Below are 17,664 nucleotides of genomic sequence, written 5' to 3' on the forward strand. Positions count from 1 at the left end.
ATGGAGCAGAAACATGACCACTGAAAAGGATTAAATAAGATCGTTGGAAAAAAATGACTAGTGGATATGGAGAAGGATGCATAAAGCTGGACAGAGAAAACCAATGAAATAATACAGATTATAAAATGTTGACGTTTTACCTAAATCCCTGAAAAAATTTACATTTTCTGGTTATGTATTTTGTTCGACCAAGTTATAACATTTGTTTACAATGCAAAGAAGTCAATCCTACTGGTTTAAATAATACAAAAAAAATCTTACCTGTTGATATGTTATATTTTGAATGAGCCATACAAATATTCTGTGTCAAAGAAAGGATGTGCATCCTTGCTCCATCGGGCTTGAGGGATTCCATCATCTTTTTCATGAGCACTGCAATAAAAAGAGTACTGAATTATAATAACCATTCAAATTTTCACAAAATAATGAAATAATGATGGGGATTCCTTGGTTATATGAGAGGCAACCTGGGAAATGTTAACAACTTATATGTGTATATATTTAAGACAATCTATGCTAGTTTTGTTGAAACACTTTACAATCCACTTTGAATTAAATTTATTATTTCACCGCAGATGGTCACACAATTAACTTAGTAATGTACTTTTTTCCTGCTCTTTTTCTGCCTATTATGAACAAATATAATTTTTTAATGAAATTTTCTGGGTTATAACATTATTACCTTCATATTTCACCTTAAATGATAATATCGACACTGCAATATTTTTTATGAGGCAAAATGGGGTTGGAGTTGTCCTGAGTGAGGAGATGAAGACAAAGGTGGTGGAAGAGTGAATGACAGACTGATGACAGAATGGTACTGGACAGTAGAGTTGTAAATGTAAATGTGGTGTGTGCGTATGCCCGCAGATGGGCTGGAGTGGACAAGAGAAAGATTAATTTTGGGTGAGCTTAGACCAGAAGCAGTGGTAATGGGCATAGACTTAAATGGAAGAGAGGGAAGAAGGATGGATATGAAAGTAACCATGGAGGATGCAGATATAGCAGTAGGAATGGGGGAGGAGAGGACATTCTTCGAATGGCCCAGACAAATAAACTTGCAGTGATGAATACCTACTTCCAGAAGCTGGAGGGACATTTGATGACCTACCAGAGTGCAGAGGTAAAGAACAGTTCCACTGCTGGATTATATTTTTTTCCGCCTGAGGACAACCGCTTGTGTTGCGATCGAAACGCTGTGATTTATTTTATTTTATACCTACGTGACTTTACTGAAAGAACCAAAGAGTATGGATTCCTGCAGTCACGAAAGCTTCAAATCAAGATTGAGCCAGATAGATTTTATGTTGGTGAGGCAGAAGCACTTTAAAGGAGTGAAGAACTGGAAAGCTATCAACAGAAGGTGTGTACAGGATTAAATGCACGTGTGGTAAATGTTATGTTGAGCAAATAGGACAGCACGAGACTAAAAGAACATCAAAGAAATATTAAATTCTCACAAATGCAACTGTCAGCAGTAGCAGAACACGCGTGCCAACAAGGACACTCAATTGATTTTGATAATGTTAAAGTTTCGTGCAAAACTAGCTACTACTGGCCAAGACTAATTACATAATCTATCGAAATTGAAAGAAATCAAAATAACTTTAACCATTCGGATATCTACCGCCTTAGTGCTGCGTGGAAGCGAATCATCAAATAATACATTATTTAAATGCATGCCTACAAAGGGCAGCTTACTTCATTAGGGATTACCGTTGGTACGGCTATTCTAATACACACAATCGACAGGAAGGACAAGTTCAAAGGGCTCGCATAATGCATAATGTACGTTGCCTCAGTAATCCCCCCCCCCCCCCCACGTGGCAAAAGAGTGCAGAAGCGTGTTCACCATATCTACGCCTCTATATAAGGAACGAAACAGTTAAGACTTCTCCACAAATCTGGCTGTCACTTGATGAAGCTAGTTGCAATTACTGGCAAAACGTCGCACTCAGATTGTAAATGTTGTGGCTTGGCTCTCCAACACACCGGTGCACTGTACTAGTGAGGAATTGACACGTTCTGTTTATGTGACAACCCGTACAAGTTAGCTGTCGGGTGGTGGTGGGTTTTAACGACACATTTATATATTTACGCGATCTAATAAAAAAAAACTCTATTATTGAAGATGGTATATTGTTTGGCAAAAGCCAGAGAGAGAAAGACCAGTGACATCGACCATGTGAATCTCGTTAAAAACAATGAAGCACGAACAATCTTGGATGAGATTAAGGTTAGAGAGAGATGGAAAGTGTACTTTGACAAGTTGCTGAATGTATAAAGCCCAAGACACGAAATTGTTGCAGAACATCAAAGAATCGAAGTAGTTGCAGATACTATAATGAGAGAAGAGGTGGTGGAGGCTCTGGGGAGCATGAAACATCAAAAGGCAGCGGGGCCAGATACGATTCCAATTTGATGTGTTCAAATTAATGGGACAAAAGGGTGTTTAAATATTGATGGGGCTGTTTTGTCAAATCTGGATGGAAAAAAACAGATGCGTGGAGAGTACACTGGTTTCCATCTTTAAAGGGAAAGGCAATGTACAAGAGTGTAGGAACTACAGAGGAATAGCATTGATGAGTAACACCATGACACTCCTGAAAAGGATCATAGAAAAGAGACTGAGAACGCTGGTGGATATTAGCAAGAGTCAGTTTGGATGCAGACAGGGAAGGTCAAAAATGGATGCAATATTTGCACTGAGAGTTTTGATGGAGAAGTTCTGAGAAAAGAAATGAGACCTCCATGTGGCAAGGACAGCTGACCCCACATGAGGGGGACAAACGCGTTGAAAAAGACTCCATAATTCTGCACTCTGAGAGCCGCTCAAATTCATCAGCGTTGGTGGAATTCACAGAGGTGAAAAAACTATTTTATTTTACCAGGTAAGGCCCACTGAGCTATATAGCTTTATTTCAGAAGTGACCTGGCCAGGGTGTCATCTCCAGAGGAAAAGTAGTTGACACCAAAACTCTCAAGGAGATGACCAATAAGAGATGTGTAGGTCGCAAACAACAGGAGGCCAAAGAAAAAACTGTTGAGGGATTCATACTCTTTGGTTCTATTCGGTGAAGTCACGTAGGTAAAAAATAAAACAACAAAAATCACGACGTTTCGGCCACAACACAATCGGCCTTCATCAGGTGAAGGGACCAGGCTGTCTCGAGGACAGCGCTGGAGTGAAACACAGCCACGCTCAGACCGCGACCTTTAAGCTGTGTGCGAGGAAACAAGGTGCCTTGACAAAGGAATTAGCATAAAAATTAGCATTTGATTGGCCGAATTAGCATAGAGGTGGTGTACGTGCGGGTGCACTTGCCGTTTGGCGCGGAGGGGGGGGAGGGGGAGTTTACCTATTGATGGTGTGAAAAGGGAATTTATAAGAGCTGCGAAAGTTTGGGGTACTTGAAAAATACACTGTACCATTGAAAATTAGTTTAATGTTTGGTTCGATTTAGAACATCTTTCCAATGGTTGCTTAATTTGAAACCATCTTCTCGGTTGAAATTGTGTCTGTGTTTGTAGATCTGAATTGCCTCGTGAACAAATCTCTGATAAAAACCCGGGGGTTTGCAAAGAACCTTGGTACCGGAGAAAATTATATCGTGATCACCCACAGCGTTGTAACAGTGATCAGCTACGGCAGAAGAATTCGTTTTGCCGTGTTTCAAATCTGATTTGTGCTCGCGAATTCGGTCAGAGACATGTCACTTTGTCTCCCCGATATAGCAATCACCGCAGGTACAACTCAATTTGTAAACCCCGGGGTACTGTAAGTCAGGAATGACATCCTTCACGGATGGGATCAGATCACGAATTTTGTGTACTGTATTGAACTTGACCTGGATCTTGTGTTTGTTTAGAATTTTGGAAATCTTTTTAGTAACGCCTGCTATATATGGTAGTGTGATGGTTTTGACCGGAGTATCAAGTGGTTGTTTCTGTATGGAGGGAGAAACAGCTTGGCGGATGGTACGGTCAGAGTATCCATTCCTTTTGAGGGCCAGGTGTACATGTTTTAATTCACTGGTCAGGTGGTGTTGGTCTGAAATGCAATGAGCCCTATGGTATACAGTTTTGATGATAGAATTCTATTGGTCTGGGTGGTGGTGGGAATCAGGTTTCAAGTAGGAATCTGTGCGGGTGGGTTTCCTGTAGACAGAATGCCCCAATGAGCCATCAGGTCTCCTCTCAAACAGAACATCTAAGAATGGTAGCTTGCCATCTTTCTCCACTTCCATGGTGAATTTGATGGTGGGATGTCTGGAATTTATTTGGTGTAGGAAAAGGTTCAGAGCTGGGAGGCCATGTGGCCAAATGACGAAAGTGTCATCCACATATCTCTTCCACAGGGAAGGTCTGAGGGTGAAAGTCTGGATGGCATCTGATTCAAATTTCTCCATGAAAATATTGGCTATCACTGGTGACAAGGGGGATCCCATGGGGGTAACCTCATTTTGTTTGTAGAAGGAGCCATTCCAAGTAAAGTAGGTATTGTTGAGGTAGTGCCTAACCTGTGCAGGTGTATCGGGGTCTAGTCCTTGTTGGACAAAATTTTCAATTATTTCAATGGTATCAGGTACTGTTACCTTGGTGAACAAAGAGACCACATTGAAGCTGACAAGGATATCGTAAGGGGACAATACAACGTCTTTGACCATAGAGACCAATTGGGCTGAGTTAAGTACTGCTGAGGCGGTCTTGCCAGTGAAAGGCAGCAAGGTATCTGACAGAAAACGGGCTAGTCTATAGGTAGGGGAGTTGATCGTGGATACGATGGGTCGTAGTGGGGTGCCTTCTTTATGAATCTTGGAAAGACCATAGAATCTAGGGGGTCTTGCAGCAGAAGGTTTTAGGGAGGGACGTTTAGTTGGGTCGATTAGGGAGGTCGAACTTGTGATGATCTTGTTGGTTTTTATCGCTAGGCTATTGGTAGGGTCAGTTTTTTATTTTTGAGTAACTTCCATCGTTGAGCAGATTCTGGATTTTGTTGTTGTATTAATCTTTATCCATAATTACAGTAGCGTCGCCTTTATCGGCTGAGAGGATGACTATATCACTTCTGTTTTTCAAATTCGCGAGTTCAGAGCGTTCATTTTTGCTGATGTTACTAATGAGTTTCTTAGCATTCTTAAGAATAGTGGCTATTTCAGCTCTCGCAACGTCTGCTTGGATGTGTCCTACGCCTTTGAGTGCTACATCGACCTGAGAGATGATATCATCTATTGGTATGTGTTTTGGGGTGACAGCAAAATTTAGTCCCCTAGCCAGTACTGTTTTCAGATTGTCCGAAATCGGGGCGCTACTCTGATTAATGAGATTTTGTTAACATCTAGTTTTGTTATATGTGGAACTGGGTTCTTCTTTGATAGGTGGTTGAATTTAGAAATCAGGTTAGCTTTACATTTGACTGACAGTGAATCAGCAGAAGAAGCAGTCATGTTGTCTACGTGATTCCAATCAGAAGGTGACATTTTTTGTGTTAACATTAAATGAGCTTGTAGGAGATTCACACTACCATATATAGCAGGTGTTACTAAAAAGATTTCCAAAATTCTAAACAAACACAAGATCCAGGTCCGGTTCAATACAGTACACAAAATTCGTGATCTGATCCCATCCGTGAAGGATGTCATTCCTGACTTACAGTACCCCGGGGTTTACAAATAGAGTTGTACCTGCGGTGATTGCTATATCGGGGAGACAAAGCGACATGTCTCTGACCGAATTCGCGAGCACAATTCAGATTTGAAACACGGCAAAACGAATTCTTCTGCCGTAGCTGATCACTGTTACAACGCTGTGGGTGATCACGATATAATTTTCTCCGATACCAAGGTACTTTGCAAACCCATGGGTTTTTATCAGAGATTTGTTCACGAGGCAATTCAGATCTACAAACACAGACACAATTTCAACCGAGAAGATGGTTTAAAATTAAGCATCCATTGGAAAGATGTTCTAAATCGAACCAAACATTAAACAAATTTTCAATGGTACAGTATATTTTTCAAGTAGTGGTACCCCAAACTTTCGCGGCTCTTAAAAATTCCCTTTTCACGCCATCAATAGGTAAACTCCCCCTCCCCCCCCCGCGCCAAACAGCAAGAGCACCCGCACGTACACCACCTCTATACTAAGTCGGCCACTCAAATGCTAATTTTTATCCTAATTCCTTTGTCAAGGCACCTTGTTTCCTCGCACACAGCTTAAAGGTCGCGGTCTGAGCGTGGCTGTGTTTCACTCCAGCGCTGTCCTCGAGACAGCATCATCCCTTCACCTGATGAAGGCCGCTCGTGTTGTGGCCGAAACGTCGTGATTTTTGTTGTTTTATTTTTTACCTACGTGACTTTACCGAATAGAACCAAAGAGTATGGATCCTTGCAGTCACGAAAGCTTTAAATCTAGAATTGTAAAGGGATTCTGCACGAGAGCATTGGTTTCTACAGATTATGAATTACCCACTCTGATTGGCAAACGCATGCCTGAGAGGTAGAACATATGCCACTCAAGGGCTTGGCCACTGATACTAAAGTCAGAATCTAGGAGGCCAATGAGGAGGCTGGTTAATTGTGTCAAAGGCTACAGATGTCTAGTACATTGAGTGATTACACTGGAGTCCACAATGGAATGAATCTCACCGATGACCCTTGTCAGTGCAGTCTCAGTGGAGTAGGTCTGACAAAAGATGAACTGAAAAAAAACAACAATTTGGAGAAGAGGGAATATGGGCCCTAATCTGGGCGAAGGCAAGGTTAAAAGGTTGATAATGGGTCTATACTTGCTGGTTCATCGGAATTGAGGCCTGAATTCGTGAGTGGTGGGGTGAATTCACCAGTTTGTAGGAAGATAGGAAATGTTCAAATGTGATATGGGCATTGGCGATAATAATAGAGATATTTGTAGCACAGGTGGTGATGGTTTAGAATTTTGTTAATACATTGGCACATTTAAAGAATATCTTTATAAAGGTAATCTTTTCAGGTTGTGGAGGGTTATTGACGGGAATTTTGCAATAAAACGTATGTGGCCTTATCCCAAATACAAATATGGATCACCAATGCAGACTCTGTAAAGTGTATGTAAACATTTGTGGAAAGCTAAGAATTATAAATATATATAGTTATAGTGGTACAAACCTGATCCACCATTTTCCATGTATGCTTCAAAGAGCACTTCTTTATCTTTTTCTGGGCGCTCTAATTGAAGAATATCCAACAAGCTCTGCAGCAGAGGCACTGCTGACCTGTCAAAGCTGTGGAACAGTGGAGATAAATACATGGAGGGGGAAAACATATCATTGTGTTCATACTCGTTATACCTATTACTATAATCATTTAATAACCACACTTGTCACATTGGCAGTGTCATTTACTTATAAGCTGGTGTGGCATGTGGCAAGAGTGGACTGATATGCATTTAGTACCTGGGCAACAATACTGTTTTGAACAACTCATTAAATAAGTCATCATGTAAAGCATGATAAAAGTCCCATTATGGCTTTTTAAGAAAAAAATCATGTTACCAGTAATCACATGCATACAACTGTTGATTGTAAAATAATACCACAGACATCGATATGTTTTATAAAATATATATGAATTGAACAGATGGCTGGGGGTGAGTTAGAGTCAATTTGGATAGATGCACTTGATTATGAAAAGCAACATACCAATTTGTGTAAAGCACATTTTTTATCAATGTGTACTACCTGCATAGAAATGGATAAGAAAATTGCTCAAATAAGCATGCAATTACAAGACGAAGCAGAAAAAGTAAGACATGGATTCGAGAATGTATGCAGGCTAAATACATAATTCAACCTGTTAAGATGAGTGAGTGGGCCTGGGCAGGCTACATTGCTATGAGGGTTGCTGGCTTATGGTGGAGACTAATGGCGAAAGGCAACAAGCAAGAAGACATGCCAGAGCACGTCTATTGTGGAGGTGAGGTAATGAATCAGCCCTTTGCAGGTGTTGTAAATTGTAACATTGTAGGAGTGAAAGAGATAGCAATGTTTTGTGGTTGTAATCCTAGTACTTCGGATGCACCAAGGGATCGTGTCCAAATTTGACGAATTTGTTCTTAGTGCAGTAATTTTCACCTTGAATTAATCTCAGCGAGGCAGGTTTGAATGCATTTCAAAAGCAATTATCTTATTTTATATGTCGGATCTCTCTGAACAGTTTTGTCATGTTTTCTGATTGTGGTTTAGCATTTGTTTTCTCATTTAAATACATTTGTAGATCACTGAGATCATATCAACGTTAACATGAAAAGTCAAATGATTTGGAATTTTTATTAGGTAGAACGATATCATTATGGTATTGTCCAGGATTATGCATGAAATCGTGAGTTTTTGTTGCCAGAAAAAAGGGGAAAACCCCTATTATTATATTGTTGAAATTATTTTGTGTTTCAGAGCCTGCCCTCCCACTTTACAACTCAAGTTGGTCAAATTGTTTTGGTAGGAATGCTCAGCGGCTGCATAAGTTGCTCCCAAACCTGAAGGATGTGACATAGGATTAAGTATTCATTTATTTTTATTTAACGCTTTCGTGACTGCAGTGATTCATATTCTTGGTTCTTTCGGTAAAGTCACGTTGAAGTGAAACAATAAAATATATATAAAACAATAAAATTCTCACGACGTTTCGACTGTAACACAAACAGTCATCATCAGGTGTGAAAACCAACGGCAAGAAACATTTGAAAGAAGTGCTGGTCCGCATTTATTTATTTATTTTAAAAAACGTTAGCGCCACGGATAGCGATTTGACAGTTTCTTTAGATGGACGAGTCCATCTATGTTCAGAAAAGAGGAGGGGGGAGACGAAAAATTTATGTATGCTGTCTGCCACCGTAAGCGTGAACAATCAATTAAGACCCGAAATGGTTTATCAAATCCTTCCAATGATTGCTAAGCCAGAATCCATCTTCCATGAAGAAGGACCCTCTTGAGGAGCCTTTCAAAACCATCAATTTACCCTACATTGCGGGGATCACAAAAAAGATCTCCAAAATCTTGAATAAACACAAGATCTAGATCTGTCACAACACATTGCATAAAATCCGTGATCTGGTTCCATCTGTAAAAGATGTTATTCCGGACATACAGTACCCTGGTGTCTACACACTAAGTTGCCTCTGTGGTAGTAGTTACATTGGCTAAACCGAACGACATGTCTCGGGACCGCATTCGTGAACACAAAGCAGACCTTAAACACGGTAGGACCAACACCTCGGCCGTGGCAGATCACTGTTATAATTCAGTAGGCCGTGGCAGATCACTGTTATAATTCAGTAGGCTCACATGACATTGACTTCTCCAAGACAGAGGTTCTTTGTAAGCCATCTGGCTACCATGAGAGATTCGTTCATGAGGCTATCCACATATACAAGCACAGAGACAATTTCAACCGAGAAGATGGATTCTGGCTTAGCAATCAATGGAAGGATTTGATAAACCATTTCGGGTCTTAATTGATTGTTCACGCTTACGGCGGCTTTCAGACAGCATACATACAATTTTCGTCTCCCCCCTCCTCTTTTCCGAACATAGATGGACTCGTCCTTCTAAATAAACTGCCAAATCGCTGCGCGTGGCGCTAACGTTTTTTTATAAATAAATACACCGTTTAAAAATAAATAAATGCAAACCGACACTTCTTTCAAATGTTTCTTGCCGTTGGTTTTTCACACCTGATGATGACCGTTTGCGTTATGGTCGAAACGTCGTGAGATTTTTTTTGTTTTATATATATTTTATTGTTTCCCTTCAACGTGACTTTACCGTAAGAGCTAAGAATGTGAATTTATGCAGTCACGAAAGCTTTAAATAAAAAAATAGATGGACTCATCCATCTAAAGAAACTGTCAAATCGCTATCCGTGGTGCTAACGTTTAAAAATAAATAAATACAAACCGCCACTTCTTTAAAATGTTTCTTGCTGTTGGTTTTCACACCTGATGATGACTGTTTGTGTTACAGTCGAAACGTCGTGAGAATTTTATTGTTTTATATATATTTTATATTTTGTTTCCCTTCAACGTGACTTTACCGAAAGAACCAAGAATATAATATTCATTTATTTTGTTTACTTTTAACCTGAAACTAAGTCAAGCTTCCATGTACCAAAAGTAGGATTATATATTTGTTTTACTGCTTTTACCAGGTTTTCTTGTGGTACCCATGTATGCAGGGACTCTATCCTAGCCATTGCTTATTGGAGCAGAGTTTGAATGTTTAAAACCACATTGCAATAAATTAAGGGGTGTTCATGCTTACAAACTTAAAGAAGAGCCAATTGAATAAAGGGAGTCAAAGAAATTGGTGATAAAATCAGAAAATCACAAGTGAGAATTCGGTCTCCGGAGTAAATTGGTTGGGATGTATGTGGTTGAGATCACAGCAGCTTGTAAAGCCTTATGTTCATTTATGGTTATTGTACTCGAAGATATGGATAGATAATTTCATGTCATTGCATACTAGAAAAGTCATTGCAAAATTGTTTTGCGTAATAAAGTCAATCAAAAATCAAAGCTTAGTATATTACTAATATCAACTCAATTAAATTCGTAATGAGGTCAATTAAATGCTCATGAGTTCATGAATTCATTGTACAAAAAAATGTACGTATGTCATTGTATAAAATTACGAAGCAACATCTTTTCCAAGGCAAATGTAGGTGGTTTAAATATTTTATTGTCAATTTAAAACTAAACTTTAATACATTTCCATAAAAGTTAGATTTGAATTATGACAAATAATATATGTCGCTCACCAACTGAGTTCCATAAGGTCCGTTAAAACGCTCATTAGAGGACCCGTTACCCTCTTCCACTCTATTCCTGTAAACAATGACAACGAAATTATGGTCAGACATACGACCTGTAATACGCATCAATAAGTGGAAAAAGATATGTTGATATCGACACATACGCTATATTTCAAAAGCAAATCTCAACAAAATGTAAAAAATAAAAATACGTTTAATAAGCATGCAATTACGAATTTCGTAATGCGTTTTTCTGTCGTGAAATCATTGTGAAATAAATAGTTAAGAAAAAAAGGTAGCAAAATGTGGAGTCTTGAAGTGGAACATGGTTCCATTGAAATTTTATTTCACACTTTTTATCGTAATTGTCTGCATGCACAAGGACAAATATTGCTGTGGAATTTTTAATGCGTGTTTTTTTCTGTTTTGGAAAGATACATTCAGAGTACAATTAAAGAAAAATAGCCTAACAGGAGATGCAATACAATTTGGATTTACATCACGTATAAATGCCACTACATTTTTGTCTGCTCATGAAAAACATATTAAAACAGACTTCAACAATGGTTTACGGCACAACTAATTACAACACAACGAATTATTGTTTTAAATGGCCATGTAGCATGGCAGGCCAGTGCTATATCAGCTAATTAGACCTACAAAACTTGTGTAGTGTGGCTCTACAATTGCTTGTTCACATGTATGTAGGTATGTTGAACTTCTTTCGCATTGTAAGTAGCCAACCGCGCTAATCGGAGGTGTGGTGGAAGGACAACAAACTAAAGGTCCTCCACTAGAGCGACCTGTCGAGGGTATTTTGTCTACTGTTACACACTGACCAGAAATTTTGTTATGTGGTGGGTGCACCCACATTTACCCCACTATGATTGACTATAAACTGTGGTTGATGGAGGTGGAGGGATTTGAGAGACATGTCCCAATTGTTTCAACCATTACACCACAGCAGCTACCTATTTTTATTTTACTTAAAGTAGAATTTTTCAAATTATCATTGTTCTGGGAAGCTATTTTCGTGATATATTTGTAACTTTTGTACAATTGTATTGTTGGGTTTTCTGCAGTAAGATATGTTTTGTTTTTTACAGACTGTGGGGGCATATTTCACTGTTGCAGAAAGTTCTGCTAACAAGAATGTCACAGCAAATGTTTGTTATTCAAGAGCTACCTATCCCACCCGACAGAGTACTCTCTTGCCCTACAGACTGTGAAAAAGCAAGGCTATCTAATAAATGCAGCCTATTCCAAGTTTAAAGCCAGGTTATGGATTCCACCAAAGTGTCATGATGATAACATCGTTCTGCCAGCTGCGGCCTTCCGTCCGACCATCCCTCCCTGTGGATGCGGCAATCCATCCATCCCTTAGGATGCGGCCAGTTGGCCAGCCAGCTTCCCCATCCTTGGGTCCCCCTCTCATGCATGACAACCCCCAGGCCCCCCCCCTCCCCACGCCACCAAAATTGGTGAAGCAATTTAATAAAATAATAAAATATACTGCCCCACACTTGGATCAATTGGTATCATGTCTACTTTCACTATGCCACTTCAAATATTATACGACTCTATGTAGAGCTCTCACAACCCAGCTGCTGTCTCTTATTCTTAACTGCCTCAACCCTTTTCACCGCCCTTCAAATCCCTTGACTGCCTGAAACTGCCGTTCAACTAACGTAACTGCCCTTAACTGACAGCCTCGTGTCTGTCCGCTGATCATACTCCACATCACAGCCACAAGCTGTCGGGGTGGTGCTCTATCCACTCATTGGTTCTGTTGGTATTCACATTCAGCACGACGAGCTTCCATAAAATATTAAGCGATCCTTCGTGAGATGTAATTAATTAGCCTCGCGCTGAGAGTGAGTGTATGTGCGTGTGTGAAAGTCTTTGTGTGACCTCAGGTCGCCGGGTTCGTAGCACAGCACGCTAACCACTACACTACCACTCTCCACGACGACTCAGCCTCAAATGAGTACATGGTGTGGTATGTAAATATTACCACTGGGGAGGCAAAGGCGGCCAGGTGTGGTGTTGGCCACACACCCCCTTCGTGTGCCGTGCTGGCCTTCATTAGTCCTTGCTAAGAGCACTTGCTCCAACAGTCTGTTAAGACTATACAGGCGATTGTTGTCGTTATGTCTGTGTCTTTGGTGCGTCTGTGTGTGCACGCGTGACCCAATTGAGGTGACTTATTGCGCCCCTTCTAACAAGCAAGCCAGCAAGGTAAGTGAAAATATTTTTTTTCTATTTATGTTACTTTATTTTATGTTTTATTTACTATTCAGTATTTATTAGAGTACTGTATTACATGCAAATATACAATATTTCTCCTCATTTATTAGTTTAACTATACTTCCCTTTTTTGCGGAACTGTAACACATTTAATAACAATGATCGTATGGGCATTTAAATAGTGCATTATCGTGTTCTGATCTACGAACGGTTCGTCTTACAAACAGTTCGACTTATGAATGGTTCTCAGGAACTAATTAATGTATGTCCCTAAGTATAGGACTATCCTACATAATCATATTATTTATTTATACTAGAGGAATCCGATGAGCTATGAAGCTTTTTCACAAATGTCCATAGTGCTGTACTATGCAGTAATTAGCAGGACTGCTGGGCAGTGATCTGTACAGTGATGTAAGTAGTTTAGCATAATAAAGGTTTTCATTATTGTATGCCCTTGAATTGCTTTGAAAGCAACACAAAAAATAGTTCACAATGTTGAACGATTATTACCTTTTATTTCAGCTTCCTGTTCAATTTCTTCTTTAGTCTGGCAATGTAAAAAAGCATTAACATATGATACAACTAACAGGCTTGGTGCTTCAATAGATGTTCAGTATATAAATAATTGATTTATATGCTTCTATAATTGTATTCTGAAAACATTAATTTTGTGGACTGGATTTTTTTATACCAAAAAAAAAACCTCAATCCACTGCACAAGCCAGGAAAAATAGAACATTCAGATAAAATAAATATATTAGATATTATGTAGCCTGCTTTATTCTAGCTTTTATCTATTGCTTCATCTACGTAATATTTTGTTTCGATTCACTGACAGTGCTTCACGATTATATATGCAAATCCAAAAAAATAAAAGTAGAAATGTGTGAATATTGATATTGCACATTCAAGTAGAAAACTATTAAAGTATTGCAGAATCTGGACACAGCATGATGTAAATGATCATTGTTCGATGTGCATAAGTATGACATCATGTCTGTCCCATGAGATTATGCTCAGCTTTATCGAATTGATTATATGGGTCATTGGGTATATAAACCCACATACAATATTAAAGTCTGGATTTATCAAGCATCAAAATGCAACTACATTTCAACACATAATACAGAACAATGGTACATTGACATTCTCTGGAAAGGATGATGTGTTTTTATATTCATGTAAAGTGGCCTTTCATTAAAAACAGATTAAAAGAGTAAAATATTTTTTATTATGTTTCATCATCTCACCTTTTTCTTCCAGGCACCAACTCCATGCTCCACATTATCCTGTGCCTCCTCGCTTTTCTGGGCATGTTCACATGCTAGAAATAAAAAAATAAGATGAATCGTATATTGTTTACATTAAGCTAACAATGCATTTAATTATAAAATATGCTTCATGTGATCATTTGTTGGGGTGCCCCTCAAAATGTTTTAACACACAGGTTTCACCATGTACAGTATGCTTAATACCATGGTAGTGCTGGATATCCCCGGGCACTTGTCCATAGCAACAAAGCCAGACATCAGTACTGTCGGTGTGCTAAAGGCACCGGGGCCCAACATTAACCAAACACTAAGCCCGAGCAATTGCTGTCAAGGTCGCTCTACCAAAGTAAACTTTTGAGGAAACCTCCATGTCAAAACCATCTGTAGTGGCTGCTCAAGTCGCCGCACAGTGCATTTCCTATATGGACACCGGGCAACAAAGTCCAAAAATTAGCCACCACAGGAGTCGAATGAGCCTGAAGATTCAGGAACTCATCTGTATTTAAGATCTATTAAAAAATAAACTTTTTTAATCCAGGATCCGTTTTATTTTTAGCGGCAATCAGCCTCATCCACCTCCATTGGGAAGCACAAAAAGTCGTCACATTTATGGACCTCTCTATCCTGAAAATATCTCAAACCCTAGGAGAGTGCAACATTTCCCACCTTCCTTGAAGGGTAAGGCACAAAGGCAATATTTATATACCAAAGACAATGTTCTAATTCAGTATTATATCAGAAACCACTTCAGAGCAAAAGGCCACATGTGCACAGACGAATCCTCTCCCTTGTAAATGTCAAATCAACAGTAGGGACTACAACAACATGTGGGACTTTGCCACGCAGTGGAATTGTCCATTTTCTTCACTGCCACGTTGTAAATCCAACACATTTTCAATGATATTGCCTTCAAATGAATAATACATATATTTTGAGTTGTTTTATATTAGTTGTCCTTGTCTACCACTGCCATTGCAGTATCACCCAATTATTTGTTTGCTTTTATCACCATGATATGCTAAACAAGCAGAATTCCTTAAACTGTGATCACTCAATGAGAGTCTCATAGAGTGATTCCACCTCAGGGAATTCCGAGAGCCCTTTCGAGCAAACGCGTAAAATAGGCATAAAAAATCCGACCTCTTTTGTAAAATCAGGACAACAAGCACGTTGTCCTACATGTTTAGTTTGTTATACATTATATGCAAGCAGAGCCTAATAATAGTTATTGACAATGCCATTGACAATCCATCTTTTAGCTCCCTTGTCCAAAACAAACTCTCCCTATAAGAGATATACAAGAACGAAACAAATCTCCACCTTGCTGAAATTAGAAAAAACACGGGGTAGGCTAATGTATCGCAAATTAAGTGTGAGTTGTCGAACACACCCAAATTATTTGTTCCTTCCTGTGGTATTTCTTGCTTCAATGGCTCGTAACCGTACAGCTTCTGCACTTTTGTGGCATCGCAAGAACTCAGGGAGTTGCCGTGTCCCATGTGCAGCATGAGCAGAGGGTTCTTGGGAATGATTGTTGGATTGCGCTCATCCACTGAACCCGCAGTCCTGAATAAACACACGCACGCACATACATTGCATGCTTTTCTAGGTAAATACACAAGAACACAATTATATAGGCTTTCTTGCTATGTGTATTACACATGCATATACGACTGTCTCGTTGGTATGAAAAATATTGATATAAACAATTGAGGAAATATCATACACATGCATGGATTATGTAACACCTTCCAAAATGCATTTGTTTTGGGAAACATGTAACAGTTTGGGTTAGATCGCGTAAATATAAATGTGTCGTTAAACCCGCCACCACCATACATAGCCAATTAGTAAGGTTTGTCACGTAAACAGAACGTGCCAATTCGTTACTAGTAGAGCAACCGATGTGTTGGAGAGTAAATCCACAAAATTTACAATCTGAGTACGATGTTTCACCAGTAATTACAACTAGCTTCATCAGGCGACAATCTGAGTACGACGTTTCGCCAGTAATTACAACTGGCTTCATCAGTAATTACGATTACTGGCGAAATGTCGTATTCCGATTGAAAATGTTGTGGATTTCCTCTCCTAAACACCGGTGTGCTGTACTAGTAACGAATTGTTATGTTCTGTGTACGTGACAAACCTTACTAATTGGCTGTGTCGGGTGGTGGTGGGTTTAATGACACATTTATATTTACGCGATCTAACCCAAAATACATCTATTATGAATGATATTAGTCGTAAAAGCTTATATGTTACACAGCTTGAAAACCATTAGCTGCCAGGGCAAAATGCAATTCTATATTTGCAAATAGTTGTTCTTGTTCTAGATCAATGTGCTTCCATAATTTTCTGAGGGGGGCCACTTTTTCTGATAAGACATCAGTGTGAACGCCGCCACACATTTGAAACCATTGGGTTTGGCAGCATAATGTAGTGTTAGGGGCCGCACTAAAGGCCGTCAGGGGCCGCCAGTTGCCCGGGGGCCCTGGAATGAAGAACACTGCGCTATATTTTGTACCCAAATTTTGGAAAACTTTTAATTAATGTAGCCAGTTTTCACTAAGGTAAATCCCTAATCGCAACACAACTTAAATCTACAGTTTTGTTAATCTTGAATCATCTTTCCAAAAATTGTTATGCCCCCCTGAATGGATGAAGGGTCAGATGGATAGAGGTAATGATAAACACTTTCAACATTTGGAAAACATAAACAAGTATTTTAGTACATGTTATAATGCAATGTGTAACACATGTAAGTGTAATGACTGGGAAATGGGGCATGTGATCGTCTTCTAAACATTTTCGTTAAATTGAATGCAAATTATTCGGTATTGAAAGTTAAGATTTTTTTATGTCAAGGATTTAAATCGATTTTGAAAATAAAAAATGTAAGGGAAAAGGCAACAAGGATTTGAGTCTTAACAGAAGTTAATACGGAATAAGAACTATCAAACACGAAGCACCTAGTGTTCCCGATACCCTCGCCACCATGTTCTATTCTCTGTCACCCGCGCAACACATGGTATAAACTACGTATTCCAATTTACTTCACGAGGACCGTTATGCAACAACCATCGACTACTCAATTACCTACTCTGACCCATCTCTTTTGATGTCGAATCCCATAAAACATCCGGTTCGCACCTTGCAATGTAATCCAATGAATGGCTCCTGCCAGAACAGGAAAAATCTCCCTACAGCTGCCCTCATCGTCAGCAGCACTATTTCTGGAGCCACTTATTTCCTGCAATACATTGTATTATAAAATATTCCTTGCATGCTGATTTGTACCTCCTGGAAATTCCATGTCCTGTTGTATAGTCAATATATGGCCGCCACAATTAATGCTC

The 17,664-nt window shown here is 39.3% G+C and overlaps 1 protein-coding gene across 5 annotated transcripts in view; it reads right to left on the reverse strand.

Annotated features, from left to right (window-relative positions):
- Positions 1 to 17,664, reverse strand: part of LOC116940453 (uncharacterized) — a 393,679-nt gene that overhangs the window by 225,750 nt on the left and 150,265 nt on the right. For all 5 annotated transcript variants that reach the window (XM_076056201.1, XM_076056147.1, XM_076055989.1 and 2 more), the window contains exons 22-27: positions 15,696 to 15,871; positions 14,285 to 14,358; positions 13,545 to 13,581; positions 10,791 to 10,857; positions 7,146 to 7,261; positions 262 to 372 (exon numbers count right to left, since the gene is read on the reverse strand). In XM_076056201.1, coding sequence (XP_075912316.1) covers positions 262 to 372; positions 7,146 to 7,261; positions 10,791 to 10,857; positions 13,545 to 13,581; positions 14,285 to 14,358; positions 15,696 to 15,871 — 581 coding nt within the window. The remainder of the gene's footprint in view (positions 1 to 261; positions 373 to 7,145; positions 7,262 to 10,790; positions 10,858 to 13,544; positions 13,582 to 14,284; positions 14,359 to 15,695; positions 15,872 to 17,664) is intronic.

Source organism: Petromyzon marinus, chromosome 1, assembly GCF_048934315.1.
Source record: "Petromyzon marinus isolate PM22_M1 ecotype Great Lakes invasive population chromosome 1, UKy_Petmar_22M1.pri1.0, whole genome shotgun sequence".
In the NCBI taxonomy this organism is placed as follows: domain Eukaryota; kingdom Metazoa; phylum Chordata; class Hyperoartia; order Petromyzontiformes; family Petromyzontidae; genus Petromyzon; species Petromyzon marinus.